Genomic DNA, 18,367 nt, shown 5'->3' on the forward strand with positions numbered 1-18,367 from the left:
TGTAAATCCTCAGTTGCCTCCTAAAATCCCTAAAAAAGTTCAAACATTTAATTTGGCAGTTTGCACGGTTTCAGATTGAAAAAATGAATTCTAAGAAAACGCATTTAAGGTTTTGAAATGATTTTACCCGGAGACATAGGCTTTTTTAGCATTAAAAATGAATTTCTGCTGGCGTGATGACATCCGTATTTCGTGAGAAACTCTAATACACCTTTGAGTTCATCAAGCTTTAGATAGAAGACTATAAAATAATCAGAAATCACATTGAAAAAAAAAAAGGCCACGTTGAAGTGAAGGAATGATGTTTGACAACCATCCCTAAAAATTCGAAGCCGAGTCAAAGTGACCCGAATTTCTTTTCAAGAGGTGTTATGGTGCCGGTACAAACGCGCTTTACACATAGATCTACAAATTCATCAGTAAAAGAATCAGATATCAATTTGAAAAAAATAAAAATAAAATCGAGTGCCCACACATAGCCAAAGGTAGGAAAAACTTTTCGGGCCTCGTTTTTACGAATGAATCGGACCGACGACACTTCATCGGCAGGATACAGCGGAGATTGCGAGATCTCGCCTCGCGCCATGGCGCCTTCAATTTTGCAGACGCAACACGGACATCCATCGAGTACGAATAGTTGTATCTCTGCGCCGTCATCAGCGCACGTCCTTTTCCTTGTGTTATTCCCATGTTGTGTTGGTTCCGTTTGTCTTATTCGTAGTGATGCTTCAAGGGCTCTTTTCGCGAAGCAGCCAAAGATGAAAGAGGCTAAATCGGGCCTCGATTTCTAACCTCTCTTGAATCTGAGGGACATTTCATTGGCAGCACGAAGCGGAACATTCCAAGTTCAGCTCCTACGCCATCGCACCTTTAATTTTGCTCTTGCGACATGAACAGGGACACCCATCAAGCACGAATAGTTTCCTTTTTTTTTTCAGTGCTAGCATCAACGCGCGTTAAGGTGCTTCTTATTTTTCCAAATTTGAGAGAAGTGAATCTTGCTCAAAATATGCAAAGATGAGTCCAAATTAATAATCATTTGGAGAAAAAAAATTAGATCATGCTTTTTTTGTTTCAAAAAGTAAGTCAGAGTTCTCTCTGAGAACCCCAGAAGGCGCACGTCTAAAACTCGGTATCATGGCAAGAATTGTATCTTGGCAGGGAATTCCTTTTTGACGCTTATTCTGAGTTCTGACCCGTATATACGCTCCTTCGAAACTGAGTAGAAATCCAAGATGAGAAAAATTCCTTTTGAAATGAAAGAGCTCATTGTCGAAGAAAACGATGAGGCAGAGACGAGGACTCGATGAAGATATACAAGAAACTGCTGAAACAAGTGCTTCACCTCGGTGCAATTTGATTAAAGAGATTGATTTAAATTTTCGACAATACCCTACTTTCACTTTTTCTCAATTCTTCATTGGTAAAAAATCAATTTAAAAATATAGTCGATGAAAGTTAAATTTAAGAAAATATCGTCATTTTACGAAGCATTTACCTGGATGGCAAGCTGGTGAATATTCATGAGAGGAACAACACACATTCATTTAGTGCGCATGCGCCGTAGGGATTAAAGAGCAGACCAGTAGAAAAAAGGTTGTTGGGGCGGTGCCTTTTGGGCAACAAATCGTCGCTTGGCTTACATAAGGGCGTAACTACACATTGCGATGAGCCCGGAAAAGCATTGAACTGTGTGGAAGACAGGGTCCATTGCAGAATGTAGTTACGCCTTTATGTCAGGAAGGTGACGAAATAATCAGTAAGTGCTGTTGAACTCAGCAGTAAAACATTCCAAACAGTTTTTCGCGTGTTTTTGGAGCTTCGTCATCAATTTCATAAAGTTTAGCAACCGGAAGCGGGGCAAAGGAGTAACTAATGAGGATAATTGATGAAAACATTTTTTGATCCACCTTAATACGCAGGAGGTAGGAGGCAAATAAATGTTTGAGGACACCCTTGAAATGAACACTGAAAAAAAAGAATCTTAAATTTGTCGCCAAGAAGTATTTTTTCTTAATTCAAGAATTTTTCTGCTTCACATAAACCACTTTTTAGCTTAAACCAAGCCTTAGTTTCCTTGCATCAAGAAAAATTCACCTTCAATCAAGCTGAAAACAATTCTTGGCAGCAAATTCAAGAATTTTAATGCTTGAGCCAAGCACCTTTTTTTTTTTCAGTGACACGGAAAAAAAAAACTTCGTGCGTGGGACCCGAAGTTTAGGTCATATGGATCTCTGAAGTTTTCGGATTGAGCATCTGAACACTTTTCGTCCAGCTGCTGAGGTTTGGATCACACATCTGAAACTTCAGTTCTTACATCTAAAGTACTTCGGTTTTCACATCCGAAAAACTTCGGTTCTCACATCTGAGGTACTTCAGATATTAGAACTGAAATTTCAGATATTAGAACTGAAGTTTCAGATATTAGAACTGAACTTTCAGATGTGTGATCCGAACCTCGGCAGCTAGACCTAAAGTGTTTGAATGCTCAATCCGAAAACTTCAGAGATCCATAAGACCTAAACTTCGGGTCCCACGCACGAGGTTTTTTTTCTCCGTGTAGATGGGGTGGGGGATCTGCAACGACACGAGTTTAGCGAGGCGTAGGAGTAGAGGAACCCCGTCATTTTCCACACAAACCTCCCCTAAACCCCTTCGCAACTCGCGCTTAAATCCACGAGATCCGTGCAAAGATGGCAACGCCGCGAGTGAGCGAACGAACCAACGGTGTTAGCGAGCTAATAACACCCGGGACATCCGTCTTGCAGACGGAACGTGCACGGTCAGCGATGTTGCGTATTGCTCCTGACACCTCCACGTCCGCGCTGCCCTCTTAGGCGGAAACCGCGTAAGTCCACGACTAAACCCGGTGTAGATACGTCGTTGCAGGGCAGCGCGGCATCGCGGGGGCGCCCGATTAATATTCCGGCCGCAAATCAGAAGAAACGAAACCGACCGCCGCGACAAAACGCTGGACATTACCAATAACCGCTCGGTTATCGCCACCCTTTCGAACCCGGGCCGTGTCCACACATGGATCGGTCCGTACTAAAACCGCGTAAGTCCGTTTTTCGGAGTGTGAGATTCTTATGGGATCAAAATTTGAACGTGTGCGGTTTTGACATCGACCCCGCAACCGGCGCGGTCCCGTCCCATGTTTTATTCATTCATCCGCGGAACAACGATCGTCGAACGCTGGAAGTCGACGTATAGCGCTTTAATTGATCCTTTCCGCTTTGCGCTACCGTATCCTGGCAACATTGCCTACGTATGGAGATGTTGCATGTGTGAGGAATTTGCGATTTGACTGTAAATTCTTGTGCAGAAGTTCGCGAGAAACACTATGTGGCCACTGGTTTTCTCTGAAATTAACTCCCAAGCTCAGAAAAAGCTCTCAAGTTGAGGCCAAAATGGAGGGGATATCCCACGCTATTCTGTGAGTCCACCTCTAAATCAACCCAACTCTAGGGAGCAAATACATTGACAGGGCTGCCACTTTATCTGTGGACTCTAAAACTGAAAACACGGCATCACTGCTAATGTATTTGCTCCCTATCTTTGCATGGAGAGTTTGTTTTGATGTAGAAGTGGACTCACAGGATAGCGTGGGATATCCCTTCCATTTTGGCCTCAACTTGAGAGCTGTTTTTGAGCCTGGGAGATGATTTCAGAGAAAACCAGTGGCACCATCGTGTTTCTCGCAAACTTTTACAAAAGAATCAACGGTCAAATCGCATATTCCTCACACATGCAACATCTCCATTGCCGGGTGGGACCTCAGATGCTTGGGTCTCACCCCCCCCCCCCCTTAAGTTTTGTGCAGGCAAATTTCCCATCTCACATTTGTATGAGCCTCAAGAAAGCAGTCATATGAGTTGGATCTACTTTCTCAACGAGGAGCTGGTTCAAATTTTGAACAAATTGGGTTCAGAGTGGATTTAAATGAAATCGATCGTCCGTCATCTAGTAAAAATTTTACGTACTGACGCAAGAGAAGTTTATCTGTCGAGGGTACTCTACGAAGAAACACTTTTTTTGCACGAATACGTGTAAATATATGATCGCAATTAACAAACGCTTCAGTTCGTGAAAACTTAGGCAAATTACATTTTTCACATTTTTGATGAAGGAATTAAACTTGAAGAATCTCTGTCCCTCGGATTCAGCTTGATGTGAAATGGACTACGTTTTGCGATTGGGACTGAGCTGCAATATCTGAGTCAGTTCAGAAACAACGTATGTACCATTAGCTCCCCTGAGTACGTAAGTGTTCTTCAGACGGGACAGAACTTGTGTGGCTTCCAATTTCAAAATGCAGTCCAAGTAGGTTTGCCTCACCGCCTTCAGTCGTTGCTTCTAGCTGAACCGGAAAAGCTACGACATATTTTCGGCTTCATCTCATACGATGGGAAATAGGGTGCTCATGGTAACCGCAATAGTGGTATACTTTCACGAAAATATTGATAACATTGTCCTCGTAGAGTAAATCGTCGAAAAATGGTACTTGGCATGCAGAGGTCAGTCTAAACAATTAGAGGTATGTCAACTAATTAATCAACACGTGCACAGAGATAATCACAAAAATAATGATTCCGATGCCAATTAAACATCTTTTCTCATTCCCAATGAGGTCCGGCCAATATGCTCGCGTCATACTTTCAACGTTTCCGAGCAGTGGTATACGCATCTTTCACAGTATGGAATATCGACGGTGAAACAACCAGACCACGTACCTCGTTAGCGGTGTTTAAAGGTCTCCACCCCCATTTTATTTTTTTGAAGGAGAACAAATCTATATCATTTCTTGACATTTTCGCTAAGTTTTTTTCGCACAGAGAAGTAAAATCGAGGACATTATGAAGGATTGACGTTGAGTAATGAAACAATTTTTTAGGAGTTTAAAACACTACACAAGAGTAAAATTTAAGATTCTAAAAAATTTAAAAAACTTTTAAGACAATTTTTGAACCACTCACTTGCATAAAATCTTCTTTTCACGGAAGCGGACGCGTTTCGGAGGTTACCTGCCCTCCATCATCGGCGCGACTGGTCAATTCCAATCAGCTGATTTCGGTCCCGGATTATTTCCCGTCCCTCCATCGTTGTCACATCTCAAGTGTATTGTTGTAAACAGTCTGTTATTTACTCCCGTTGGATCCGTATTAAAAATGTTGTTCTTATTTTGGTACATGTAAATACTTTCCCATATGTCTAGTTTATTTTTCTCAGTGACTTTTCTTAGCAGTTTCGGTTCAAACGATATTTCGTGTCCTTCTTCCCAGTAGTGTAGAGCTACTGCTGATTTCTCTGTTTGTCTATTTCTAACACATCTTTTATGTTCTTGGGCTCTTACTTTCAGTGAACGGCTGGTCTGTCCTATGTAGAATTTATTGCATTCTGTGCAGTTAATTTGGTAAATACCTTTCTCCTCGTTGTCAGGTCTTCTGTTTTCAATCTTCCTGCTAAATTGTTGGGCAACATTGAACCTATTGGTGAAGCTTAGTTTTATGTTGAACTTCTCAAAAATCCCACGAAAAGCTGGGGCATATTTCGGATGGTATGAGAATTTCTTAAACCTCATCTCGGCTTTCTCTATATTTAGCTTAGATGTTTCCTTATTTAGGGTTCTCTGCTTCACTTTTTCATTCAATTTCTTGATTTCTCCTTTGTTAAAACTATTCTTTTCTGCTATCTCTAAAATTTTCTCTATTTCTATTTTGTAATCAGTTTCGTTCAAAGGAATGCTGTTTGTTCTGTGTAGCATGAAGTTTGTTCTGTGTAGCATGAAATCAGCAGTAGCTCTACACTACTGGGAAGAAGGACACGAAATATCGTTTGAACCGAAACTGCTAAGAAAAGTCACTGAGAAAAATAAACTAGACATATGGGAAAGTATTTACATGTACCAAAATAAGAACAACATTTTTAATACGGATCTAACGGGAGTAAATAACAGACTGTTTACAACAATACACTCGAGATGTGACAACGATGGAGGGACGGGAAATAATCCGGGACCGAAATCAGCTGATTGGAATTGACCAGTCGCGCCGATGATGGAGGGCAGGTAACCTCCGAAACGCGTCCGCTTCCGTGAAAAGAAGATTTTATGCAAGTGAGTGGTTCAAAAATTGTCTTAAAAGTTTTTTAAATTTTTTAGAATCTTAAATTTTACTCTTGTGTAGTGTTTTAAACTCCTAAAAAATCGTTTCATCAACTCACCTCAAAGGATATGGAGATGACTGGTATTTCTGAAAACAAAGACATATTCTCGAAGATACGACACTCCCCGGAGCACAGAGATCATCTTAAGTCAACGAATGAATATTTTAGAATGAAGATCCGCATCCACTTGTTAGCAGTTGACATCCGTTTCTTGAATTTATGTAAGATAAACAGAGTTTTTCCCAATTTTATATCAAATAGTTTTAAGAAATTGACGAGCAATAAAGAATTTCTACAGAAGAAATTATTGCAAAAAACAATCAGTGACAAATACAGAGAACGAAGTATTCTTGAAAATCGGGCCTACAGCATGCACTTAAGATTGGGAACCCACTTTGGACCAGAACTCTGGGGTTCTTTTGAAAGGCATTTATACACCCGATTAAGTAAAGAAAAGCACAACAAGAAGAATACATTAAAAAAGAAGCTAGCGGTTTTATGTAATAAGATATATCGCCCGAAATGTAAACAACCAGCTCCAGACAACGTCATTAACCTTTCACGTCAAAAATTAACAGGGAAAGAATTAGAAATTTTAGGACAAGGACTAAAAAGTTGTTACAGCTACCCCACAGAAATAACTGAATATATAGCTGACATTGACAACGCAACTAGAGGTCTTAATGAAAATGAAAAGTTCTTAATACACCAGAAATGTATACCCATCCTAGAGAGCATAGGCAAACAGTCAGAAAAAGAGAAAAAAGTTCATAACGACAGGAGGCGAGTGATTAGTAACCTGAAGAAGAAAGGCTTGTATATCACCAAATCAGATAAGGGGAACAACACCGTGATAATGGAGAAGACTGATTACATACAACGCTGCAACTTACTACTAGAAAATGGTAATTTTAAGAAAGTAAAGAAGAATCCGCTGAGCGCTTATAAGAAGGAACTCAAGTATAACCTGGACAGAGTAAGTGTAATCCCTGAAACTGAGAAGAAATGGTTAACCAACACAACAGCTGAGCTACCTTATTTATATGCTTACCCGAAAATCCATAAACCGGGAAAAGAGATGAGACCAATTGTAAATTGTAGAGAAGCCACCACATACAAATTGGCAAAATGGTTAATCAAGAGATTCAAGTTGTTTGAAATTTTTGAATCGAAGAGTGTAAGGAATTCGATTGAGTTAGTAGAAAAACTTAAGAATATAAAACTGGAAATAGATGACAGGATTGTTTCCTTTGACGTAAAATCTTTATACCCTAGCATACCAGTAAACTTGGCACTAGACACCTTAAGAAATTGGCTACACAAAAATGGAATAAGCTCGATGAAAATTAAAGAATATGCGGGACTAGTAAATTTATGTCTAACTCAAAACGCATTTTACTTCAACAATGAACTTTACGAACAATTAGACGGCCTAATGATGGGCAACCCGATCTCCTCGTTGACAGCTGAGCTGGTCATGAGTGAATTTGAATGCAGAGCTATTAAAGAATACCCGAAAATTTTCCAACATTGGTCTCGGTTCGTAGATGATGTCTTAGAGATACTAAAAAAACACCATATTAACGAAGCCCTTACAATTCTTAACTCATACCACGAGAAAATTCAATTCACACTTGAAGTAGAAGAAGAACAAAAACTTCCCTTTTTAGACCTAATCGTACATAGGGACAAAGATAATCTCAAATTCGGAATATATCGGAAACCTACGAGCACGGAAACATATATCAACAACAGAGCGTTCAACCACAGACCACACAAACTCGCAGCTTTCAACTTCATGCTACACAGAACAAACAGCATTCCTTTGAACGAAACTGATTACAAAATAGAAATAGAGAAAATTTTAGAGATAGCAGAAAAGAATAGTTTTAACAAAGGAGAAATCAAGAAATTGAATGAAAAAGTGAAGCAGAGAACCCTAAATAAGGAAACATCAAAGCTAAATATAGAGAAAGCCGAGATGAGGTTTAAGAAATTCTCATACCATCCGAAATATGCCCCAGCTTTTCGTAGGATTTTTGAGAAGTTCAACATAAAACTAAGCTTCACCAATAGGTTCAATGTTGCCCAACAATTTAGCAGGAAGATTGAAAACAGAAGACCTGACAACGAGGAGAAAGGTATTTACCAAATTAACTGTACAGAATGCAATAAATTCTACATAGGACAGACCAGCCGTTCACTGAAAGTAAGAGCCCAAGAACATAAAAGATGTGTTAGAAATAGACAAACAGAGAAATCAGCAGTAGCTCTACACTACTGGGAAGAAGGACACGAAATATCGTTTGAACCGAAACTGCTAAGAAAAGTCACTGAGAAAAATAAACTAGACATATGGGAAAGTATTTACATGTACCAAAATAAGAACAACATTTTTAATACGGATCTAACGGGAGTAAATAACAGACTGTTTACAACAATACACTCGAGATGTGACAACGATGGAGGGACGGGAAATAATCCGGGACCGAAATCAGCTGATTGGAATTGACCAGTCGCGCCGATGATGGAGGGCAGGTAACCTCCGAAACGCGTCCGCTTCCGTGAAAAGAAGATTTTATGCAAGTGAGTGGTTCAAAAATTGTCTTAAAAGTTTTTTAAATTTTTTAGAATCTTAAATTGACGTTGAGTAGTTCTCTATTTAACAAATAAAAGTATGACAGGAAGTCTATGACGTCGCAAACCGAGGTACATGGTCTGGTAATTTCACAGTCCACTGGAAAGAAAGAACACATTGGATCCAGAGTCCAGACTCTTGAAAACATTGACAAGAAAAAAGACTCTTGATTCAATCAGATTTAAGCTTAAATCAAAAGGAAATCCGCTTAAATTAAGGGGCTTGGTTCTTGATTTAAGCTAGATTCTGATTAAACAACAGTGATTTTTCTTGTCGATGGTTTTAAGAGTCTGGACTCTACATCGAATGTGTTTTTTTTTCCAGTGTCGGTATGGAAAACTGATTTAAAAGCGTGTGATGTCCTCCACCTCCCGCCCCTGATCACTGGGCGGCAATTGATCATTGAGTTTATTGACAGGCTGTAAGCGGAAAGATCATGAAAACAGCCTCTTCGGATAAAACTCGGGAGAGAAACTGAAGCCTGATGAGTCAAATAGCTTGTATATTTATCTCGAAAAACACTCACTCATGAAAACAGGGGAAATAAGGGCGGGCAACGCCGCAGCGCAGCGCAACGTGCGTCTCTTTGACAGCGCGAGCATTTTGATTAATTTCCTCCTGTTTCGGATGAAATTATGAAATTGGGAAATGAATTATAGATAAAATCAAAATGAACTCCACTGTAGGTCGGTTAATTGCGCTGAAAAGAGCGAGTCGCTCACTCGACGGCCAACTCCGCGCCCAGTAATTTCTCACTCTCATCCGGCGGACGCTTTAATTGCTCGGTATACCTCCATATCCATTGAATCGAGTGCAGCTTTTCCCAACTTATGGACGGAATGTTTGCCGCAGCAAGTTCTCGGATGACCGCATTCGGCAGGTTTTTATTTAGGTGCGAAACGACAGCTCTACTGATTATCTGCGTACCTACTAGGAAGATGCTGTACGCTGATCACGGTGATTCATAGTAATAACTTCTAATAGGGAAAAAAGACACATTGGATCTAGAGTCCAGACTCGTGAAAACATTGACAAGAAAAAGGACTCTTGATCCAATCCGATTTAAGCTTAAATCAAAAGGAAATCCGCTCAAATTAAGAGGCTTCGTTCTTGATTTAAGCTTGAATCTGATTGAACCAAGCGTATTTTTTCTTGTCGATGTTTTTAAAAGTCTGGACTTAAGATCCAATGTGTTTTTTTTTCCAGTGAGAAGCCAAACTTCAAACCTCTTTTTCTCGGTTCGATCCCGATGTGGCTTGGTGGCTTGGCTGATGTGTTCTTCCCCTGAACCTGTTCTGAACCTTCCCTGAATAAAGAACCCTGTTCTTTGTATGTTTGACATGTAACACTTGTTTCCTTTATACAAAATAAAAAGCTCGTTTTCTCATCCTTAAAGTAATGTTATTCCGTTAATCAGTGTTGCTCTGCATCTTTCAACAATCAGCCCGCAGAAAGCGATACAGTTTTCTGCCTACAAGGGTTGAAACGACAATATTCCAGCAACACTTATAGGTGCTCTAATTTCACTTAGGAGGGCAGAATACTTGAGAGGAATCGGCCGGAGATGAAAGAGGGTGCGGTGGTGGCCGGGCCCGGCTCGGAGCAATAAAGTGATGGATTCGCCATCACGGGGCTGGCTTCATCGTCGTCGCGTCGCACAGTGGACCGAGTCAATTGGAGAGGTCGGACATGAAACTTTTGACTGAAACTGCGAATTTTGATGTTTATTTCGTCACAATTTCAACTATAAGTAGTGCTTTTGAAAGAAAATTTCATGAAGAAACCAATGGAACCACTTTTAAAACCTCGAAGTTTTGTATAAACGGAGTTATGAGCTTTTAAAGTTTCCAAAATATGTCCGACCTCTCCTATTGACTTGATCCATTGTGCGTCGGGTCGTTCGTCGTAAACTTGGCGAATTCCCGCGGGGGCTCCGGGACCTTTGGCGTTCTCGCCTTTGCCCGCGTGAAAAGGATTTCAAATTAAGCTTGCATACTTGACGAGCAACAGACCGGCGACTTTTGTTTCCTCGCTGATTTGACTCGGCGAACTATGAATGCAGCCTTCAGCCGCGCTCGAGTCATCGTCTCGGAAACTCGCTCGCCCTCCGATGCGCCCGGGATTCCGCCAACCCGCCCGCCAAGTGCGTCTTTGCTCTTTGAGGAGCCTCACAAAGAGCATGAAATCGGAGACGATTAATCACTTTCGAAGCTTCCAAAACACCTATCTCTATCGTCGAGTGTCAATTTGAACGCTGGAAAAAAATAACACATTGGATCTAGAGTCCAGACGCTTAAAAACATCCACAAGAAAAAATACTCTTGTTTCAATGGATTGCGTCTTCGCTCTTTGAGGAGCCTCACAAAGAGCATGAAATCAGAGACGATTGATCACTTTCAAAGCTTCCAAAACACCTATCTCTATCGTCAAGTGTCAATTTGAACACTGGAAACAAAAACACATTGCACCTTGAGTCCAGACACTTAAAAACATCCACAAGAAAAAATACTCTTGATTCAATCGGATTGCGACTTTGCTCTTTGAGGAGCCTCACTAAGAGCATGAAATCAGAGACGATTAATCATTTTCAAAGCTTCCAAAACACCTATCTCCATCGTCAAGTGTCAATTTGAACACTGGAATAGGCTTGTGACCGCGATCGCAGTAGCAGGTAAAAATCACTGTGATTCTTGAGTAGCAGTGATCGATCACTGTGACTGGTGAGGAACACCTGTTATTCTGCTCTTTTTTTGGGCAGTTTTCATCAAAAGTTAGTCGCTGATAGTAAACAGTGAGTAACCAAAACTTTAGTGTTAGACGGCGAAAAAAATTTATGAATGAGCATGCACATGGTTAATCATAGTTACAGTTGGATACTTTGCGATTGCGATAACGAAGCAAAAAGAGCAGTAGCAGTTTAAAAGGAGCATGATAACAGTAGTGGCAGAGCAGAGGAGCATCATAGGGCGGATAGCCAATCACGTGAAATCTCCGAATATTACAATGCATTGTGGGTAGTGACCAGGGACCTTGGACCAGCTCGACCGCCATCGCCATTTTATGTTTGATGCTGATGATGTTATAAGCTGAAATTACCTGTTATTTTGACAATGTTACCTAAGAATTAACGTAACTGTTTCAAAATGAGATTTAATACCTATTTTTTGGTTTGTTCTAATTAAGTATTCGAAAATAAATTGAATTCATAATGTTTCATAATAAATAATTTTTATCTCCTTCATTTTCTTGCTGCTATCATTATTTGTACTAAATTGCGACTCAGTCTGCATTTTATTTAAATCAGTTCACTCAAGGCACTCGGTTCCCCAGTCCGGTTAAGGCCAATCCAGTTTTCGCATCAACGAGGCGAAACTGTTGGAGACGGCGGTATTTTTAGGTTATCCTTGTCAGTTATCCTGTGAAAAATCACTGCTACTTTTCACTGTGATTTTTGAGTAGCAGTAACAGTAATCACGTTCCCGAAAAGTAGCCGTTAAGCACACGCCTACTGGAAAAAAAACTGACGCCTACAAACCTAACAGGATACTTCACGCATTGCGCAACGCTTGAAGTTTCCCCTTAGGTTTGTAGGCGTCAGTGCGCGTTTCGAGCTGGCAAGCACGCCGCGCCGCAGTGTGCCATAAGCTTGCCCACAATTAAGGTCAAGGTGTTAAATTGTAGGGAATTTGAAATCAAATTCAAAATTAGCGACTCAAGAAACATCAGTTACGAAACTAACGTGATCTTTCGTATCCGACTTATTTCTTCACTGGAAAAAAACACAGTGGATCTAGAATCCAGACTCTTAAAAATATCGACAAGAAAAAATACTCTTGATTCAATCGGATTTTTGCTTAAATCAAGAACCAAGCCTCTTAATTTGAGCGGATTTACTTTTGATTCAAGCAAAAATCTGATCGAATAAAGAGTATTTTTTCTTGTCGTTTAAACCTGATTTTTTAAACCCGACCTGAAAATCACAAAAAAAAAAAAAAAAATGGCGAAGTTTCTTCTTCATCGTGTAAAATCGTTAATTTGCAGATAACAGGATTCCCACAGAATTTAAAAAATTAGAGTCCCTGACTCATTTTGTTGAAATTTCCTGACAATTGAAGATATGCTAGATAGTTGGTGAGACATCGTCATCGGATTACTCCTCCGGCACGGCGCTCAAATTGACGCTCGTGACAAGCGAGGAAAGACGCCTCTCATCTGCGCCACCTCATGCCGAGACGCTTACGGTTGCAGTAGATTTTGCAAAAAGACGCCAGATTAATGATCAGGAGGAGGGTAGCCCCTTAAGCTGATGTGTATTCCGGGTGGTGAATTTTGTTCGTCGCAAAAAATAATGTTGGTACTTGTTCCGTTCATCCGTTGTTCAACCTAACCTTCCATGCCAATGCCTGAATGCCATACGTTACTCTCGTCAGTCTGAGTATGAGTTGTTCCGTTACCTCTTGCTCGTAGCATCGTAGCTGATAAAAATCCCAATAGGAAGCACAAATAACATACGTTTCCAGATAAATTTTATTAAAAACACTTGTTGATTACATTTTCATTTTGGAAATGAGTGCCGAGGGCAGGAGCGCAAGAGGAGGCAGGAAACAAGGGATACCGTTCAACAGGCTAGTACCAGAGGTAAGCATGACTATTAAATTAAATATCTTACTTCAGGATCCATGAATTTTTACCAAAGCATTGTCTTCTGACAATCTGTCTTTTGTTACGAGAACAACTTTTCTGCAGAATCTGTAGGAAACATCAGGAATTTCTTCTTAAGGTGCATATTATGTGTATCCCTGGTAAGCGTGTCTTGCAATGTTCAGCAGTCATTTCTAGTGTTCGCCTAACGGGACATTTTCTTTGATGAAGGAGAGAAAAATTCTCAAATGAAATGGTGAAAAAGGTGTTTGGAATCCTGCAGGGATTGCTTCGACATGGTTCAGTTGTAAACATACGCAATGTATGGATAACATTTTGCAAAATGAAATCAAGAGCATTGCAATGTTGCTAGGATTGTGGAACTTACATTCTTTGCAGTAAAATTACTGAATTCATGCAACGAATTTTAAATTTACCAACGTAATTTGAAATTTTAAACAGTCAGTGATGAGTGAATGATAGCAGCCTCGCCAAGTACTATCAATTTTTCTACATATTTTTTGGACTGGATGAAATGCAGTATTGTTGTCAACTTCCAAGAATTGCCAATCCTGAGCAGTGAGCATACTACATCTTACTCTTAAATACTTATGTTTTTTCTCTAGGAATCAGTAGGAGCTAGACACGCACTGAAGGTGGCGCAGATCAAAAGAAAACTGGAGGAGCGGGATGTAAAAAATATTGCAGGGATGACAATTTTGGCAATGTTGCGTAAGTAATTATTATTATTAATTTATTTATTTACTTTTTTTATGTAAGATATTCAAATTACACTTAGTTTCCTATGATAATCTGTTGAATGTAGATATCTGAAAAATTGAATTTCTGGAAAAAAATAAATAAATAAATAAAATGAAACTGGTGCAATTGCCAGTTAAATGAACTAAATTGATTATTATATTTCACATTATATGAATTTGCTCCGAAAAGTTAAGATAGTGGTAAGTGGACCGCGAATGATCCCTTAAAGGGAATTTGACTTCATCTTGTCACAAGGAAGTATTATTTGGTCGTATTTATAGTAAAAGGAACAAGGCGAATAAATTTTGCGAGGAACGTAGTTCATTTTAGTGTAAAAGTGTAAAATTGTGCATTTTTTACATTTTTTTTTTTTTTTTTTTTTTTGGGCTCATCTATTGAAACACCATTCCTCATAGGGAAATGTACGATACTGCATTGTTTCTTAAAATGAGCCAGAATAGCCATTCCTTATTGAGAAATGTAGTCGAAATGATATTAGAGTCGAACATTAGAATACGGTTAGAAGTAAGAGATGTTTGCAATTAATAGGGGCTTCCCCGAAATAAATTGATTTAAAATGAGGCTGTTCTTCAGGACTCACTCTGGCCATAACGTTCATTTTTTTCAGTTAATGGTGTTGATGAGAGGAAAATCATGAATGATATCGAAGAATTAGCGAGACCACCGCCACCTCCGCCTCCGGAGCCGCTGGTGGAGCAGAGATCACCTATGCTATTCCCGTCCAGTCAGCCACTGCCAACTTACACCGTACCGTATTCTTACATGCAACCTCAACACAACTGGGCATACCCAGGATCAGCGTATGTGTACCCCCTATCGGCGTATCCTTTCCCTAGAGGACCTGCAGGCCGATTATTGAAAGTGATAGACAAAGCTATAGACAAAGACGACAAAAGGGATTTAGAGGGATCCTTTTGGTGGAAGCGGGTGGTGGCAATAGACATAGGAGATAGGTAATGGACTGACTAACGGCAACCCACGAAAGACCCGACAGTTAGTCCATCATTTTCTTCCTTAGTCTATAAGGACCAACCATGTCAACCAGTAGGATCGCTCTATACACCCTATGTCTTCTTTGTCTATCGCTTTGTCTATCAATTTCAATAATCGGCCTGCAGCCCCGCCAGCTCAATTAGTCCCCCCAGCTCAAGCAGCAGTGCCAGCTCAAGCAGACCCGCCAGCTCAAGCAGCCACGACACACAAGAGGAAGTGTTCGAACGACTTCTAGACGGTGGAGCAAACATAGTTTTCAAGCAAAATGTGTTGTTTGAAACGACAGAAATTGTTCTAGACAGCAAATAAAGGTGACCTAACAATTTTCCCTGACAATTCCAGGATTGACTGTGGCAATCCTGAGATAAACGGTATCATTCCTTAGCCATCGAATTTCCTTACCGCGGAAGGAAACTTCGAAAATGCCCTAAAATTCATCAAGTTTCACCAAAATTGGCCCGACAGAGCAATGGAAGCCCAACTGGCAACAATTTTTCCCTTTCATTTCGAGATTTTCCCAGCATTCTCCGATACTGTGTCTACTAACCCTGAAACGGCATTATTCCTTTATGCCGCAATCACGCGCTGAATTTAGCAGCTGAATGTGGAAGTCAACAGTCATCGCCCAACGGCTGAAATTTAGCACATTCGAGTTATTTTCATCCAGATGTGTATCAAATCTACTCGAACATTTCAGACAAATTTAACATTAGTCCGATGGTTGCTGAGAATCGTTGCTGAATTTTGCGCGTCGCGCGCAAAATTCAGGCATCGGACCGATGACTTCCACATTTAAGCCACATTCAGCGTGTGATTGCGGCATTTACCATCAAATACCGCGAAAGGCGACTTCAAAAATGCCCTATATTTCGTTAAATTTCACCAAAATTGGCCCAATGGCGGTCAACCTCAATTAGCGACGAGCGGGGGGAGGGGGGGGGGGCGAGGGGGGCATTCCCCTGCTCTGCCGGAACAACTCCTGTGGTAATGATCATAGGGAATAGCACACCCAAGCGTGTATATCGGCGTTCTAACCGTGCACTGGAATGTGGGGCTTTACTAACCGCGGAAGGAAACTTCAAAAATGCCCTACAATTCATCAACTTCCACCAAAATTGGCCCAATGGAGCCATGGAGGCCGAAAATCAAGTTGGTCAACCCCTAAAAAGTTTCTATGTAGTCTCTAAATGAACCCCCTAAAAGGAAAAAATTTTAAAAAAATTTTAACCCGTGCCTCAAAGGGCCTAAAGGGCCTAAACCCAAAATTCAAAAATTTTGGCAAGCGACACATCAATTCTGAAGGAAAATGGCAAGTTACGGCCCTTTTAGGGCAGAAATTTCGTCCGTTTTGCCGTATCTTGAAGCGTAAGGTCACAAACGGCCCAATGACGACGTGAGGCTATGGGCTGGCGGGGCGCGCCGCGGCCGGCCCGCCGCTGAGCGTGCGCGCGCGGCAGGGTTGCGCATCGCCGCTTTACACCGGCGTAGAGGAACGAACGGTGGGGTGGGAGGGGGATATCCGGTGGAAAAGCATCCACATTTTCTATCCATAATGAAAATGCATTATACTTTTTCAATATAGATGAGGAAATATGAGCCATACAAGGAAGTGATGAAAAGAGTGACAAATACATATATAGTTTGTACGGTTAGGAGTGTAAGTGGGGAAAATTTGCCGTAACTACAGAACAGCCCTGAAAATCTCCGGGAAATAAAAGCTGCTATTGATGAGAGGTTTGCATGAGAGGTTTAATTAAGGACTAATTAAAAAGATAGGTGCGATGTTGTCGAATCGTAAGCCCTTTACGCGATCAAAAGCGATTAGTGTAAATTTAATTGGAAAAGTTTAAGAAAAATTTGATGAAAGAAAATTGCCCCAAATTCGGGAAGTGCTTAAAGTGTTTTTCTATTATGTGAAGTTTTCGCACATTAATGTCAATGGCAGTAATTCCAATATGGAATGAAAAATGTAGAATCCCTGTGATACATAGTGTCTATGTTTACCCTCCTTTTCATTAGTGCATTTAACGTGACATCAATTAGAAAGTTTTATTCGAGAGGTTCAATATGGCTTACCCACTTACATTTTCTGGTACTGACCCCCCCCCCCCCCCGCCACAGTTACTTGCTATAATCAAAAATGTAATATTAGTTTCTCGAAAAAATATGATTTAATTGGGGTTTGAACCCCACTCTTTATAACCGTGGGCAATGCCCTTGACCACTCGGCTACTGGGGAAGATTTGAGTAAATGAGGCTAATGTGTCATTTAGCCCCCTGGGTGAGGCCAGGCAATCAACATCAGCTGTAAGTTGGCGAAGCCAGATTGAACCGATTGAATAAAACTTTCTAATTGATGCCGCGTCAAATACACCAATGAAAAGGAGGGTAAACAAAGTCTTATTGATGTATCAAACCTTCAGTGATTTCATATGAAATGAAAAAACTTATTTTCTTCCGTTTGGCGGGACTCATAAGCGAGCGTGAATTTTTCCTGTCGAGAAACTCTCTCCTGGGCGCGAGCTTTCTTCTTGTCTGCTCTCCTCACCTCTGCTGCAAGGATAGTATCCTTCACTGTGGATATTATGCATTCTCATTCAGGTTTTTGCTGAAGAATTAAAAATGCTTTATCCTCTTCATTTTCCATGATATCTAGAGTATTGCATAAAGCAATGTCGAATAACACGTCGATTTTTGCCGTAAAATCAGTCTCCAAATTCTCTTGAACCAGCGATCGACGGCTAGCATTTTTTGATACGCGCCTCCACTCCTCATAAAAATGTAAACATTTTTAAAAACATGGACACTATGTATCACAGGGATTCTACATTTTTCATTCCATATTGGAATTACAAGATCAGAGGTTTTCGACGCACCGCCATTGACATTAATGTGCGAAAACTTCACATAATAGAAAAACACTTTAAGCACTTCCCGAATTTGGGGCAATTTTCTTTCATCAAATTTTTCTTAAACTTTTCCAATTAAATTTACACTAATCGCTTTTGATCGCGTAAAGGGCTTACGATTCGACAACATCGCACCTATCTTTTTAATTAGTCCTTAATTAAACCTCTCATGCAAACCTCTCATCAATAGCAGCTTTTATTTCCCGGAGATTTTCAGGGCTGTTCTGTAGTTACGGCA

General features: G+C 40.5%; 1 protein-coding gene across 1 annotated transcript; it reads left to right on the forward strand.

Moving 5' to 3' along the window:
- Positions 1 to 8,987: 8,987 nt before the first annotated feature.
- LOC140223840 (uncharacterized) lies at positions 8,988 to 16,061 on the forward strand. The gene is made up of 2 exons (XM_072295968.1): positions 8,988 to 14,176; positions 14,835 to 16,061. Exons 1-2 carry the CDS (start codon positions 14,155 to 14,157, stop codon positions 15,182 to 15,184), a joined length of 372 nt encoding a protein of 123 aa, XP_072152069.1. The 5' UTR covers positions 8,988 to 14,154; the 3' UTR covers positions 15,185 to 16,061.
- Positions 16,062 to 18,367: the final 2,306 nt, after the last annotated feature.

This window comes from Bemisia tabaci, chromosome 2 (genome assembly GCF_918797505.1).
Source record: "Bemisia tabaci chromosome 2, PGI_BMITA_v3".
In the NCBI taxonomy this organism is placed as follows: domain Eukaryota; kingdom Metazoa; phylum Arthropoda; class Insecta; order Hemiptera; family Aleyrodidae; genus Bemisia; species Bemisia tabaci.

Coding starts and splice junctions, on each gene's coding strand:
- LOC140223840 (XM_072295968.1), top strand. CDS start 14,155: ATGACAATTTTGGCAATGTTGC. Junction 14,177..14,834: donor GACAATTTTGGCAATGTTGC/GTAAGTAATTAT, acceptor CATTTTTTTCAG/TTAATGGTGTTGATGAGAGG.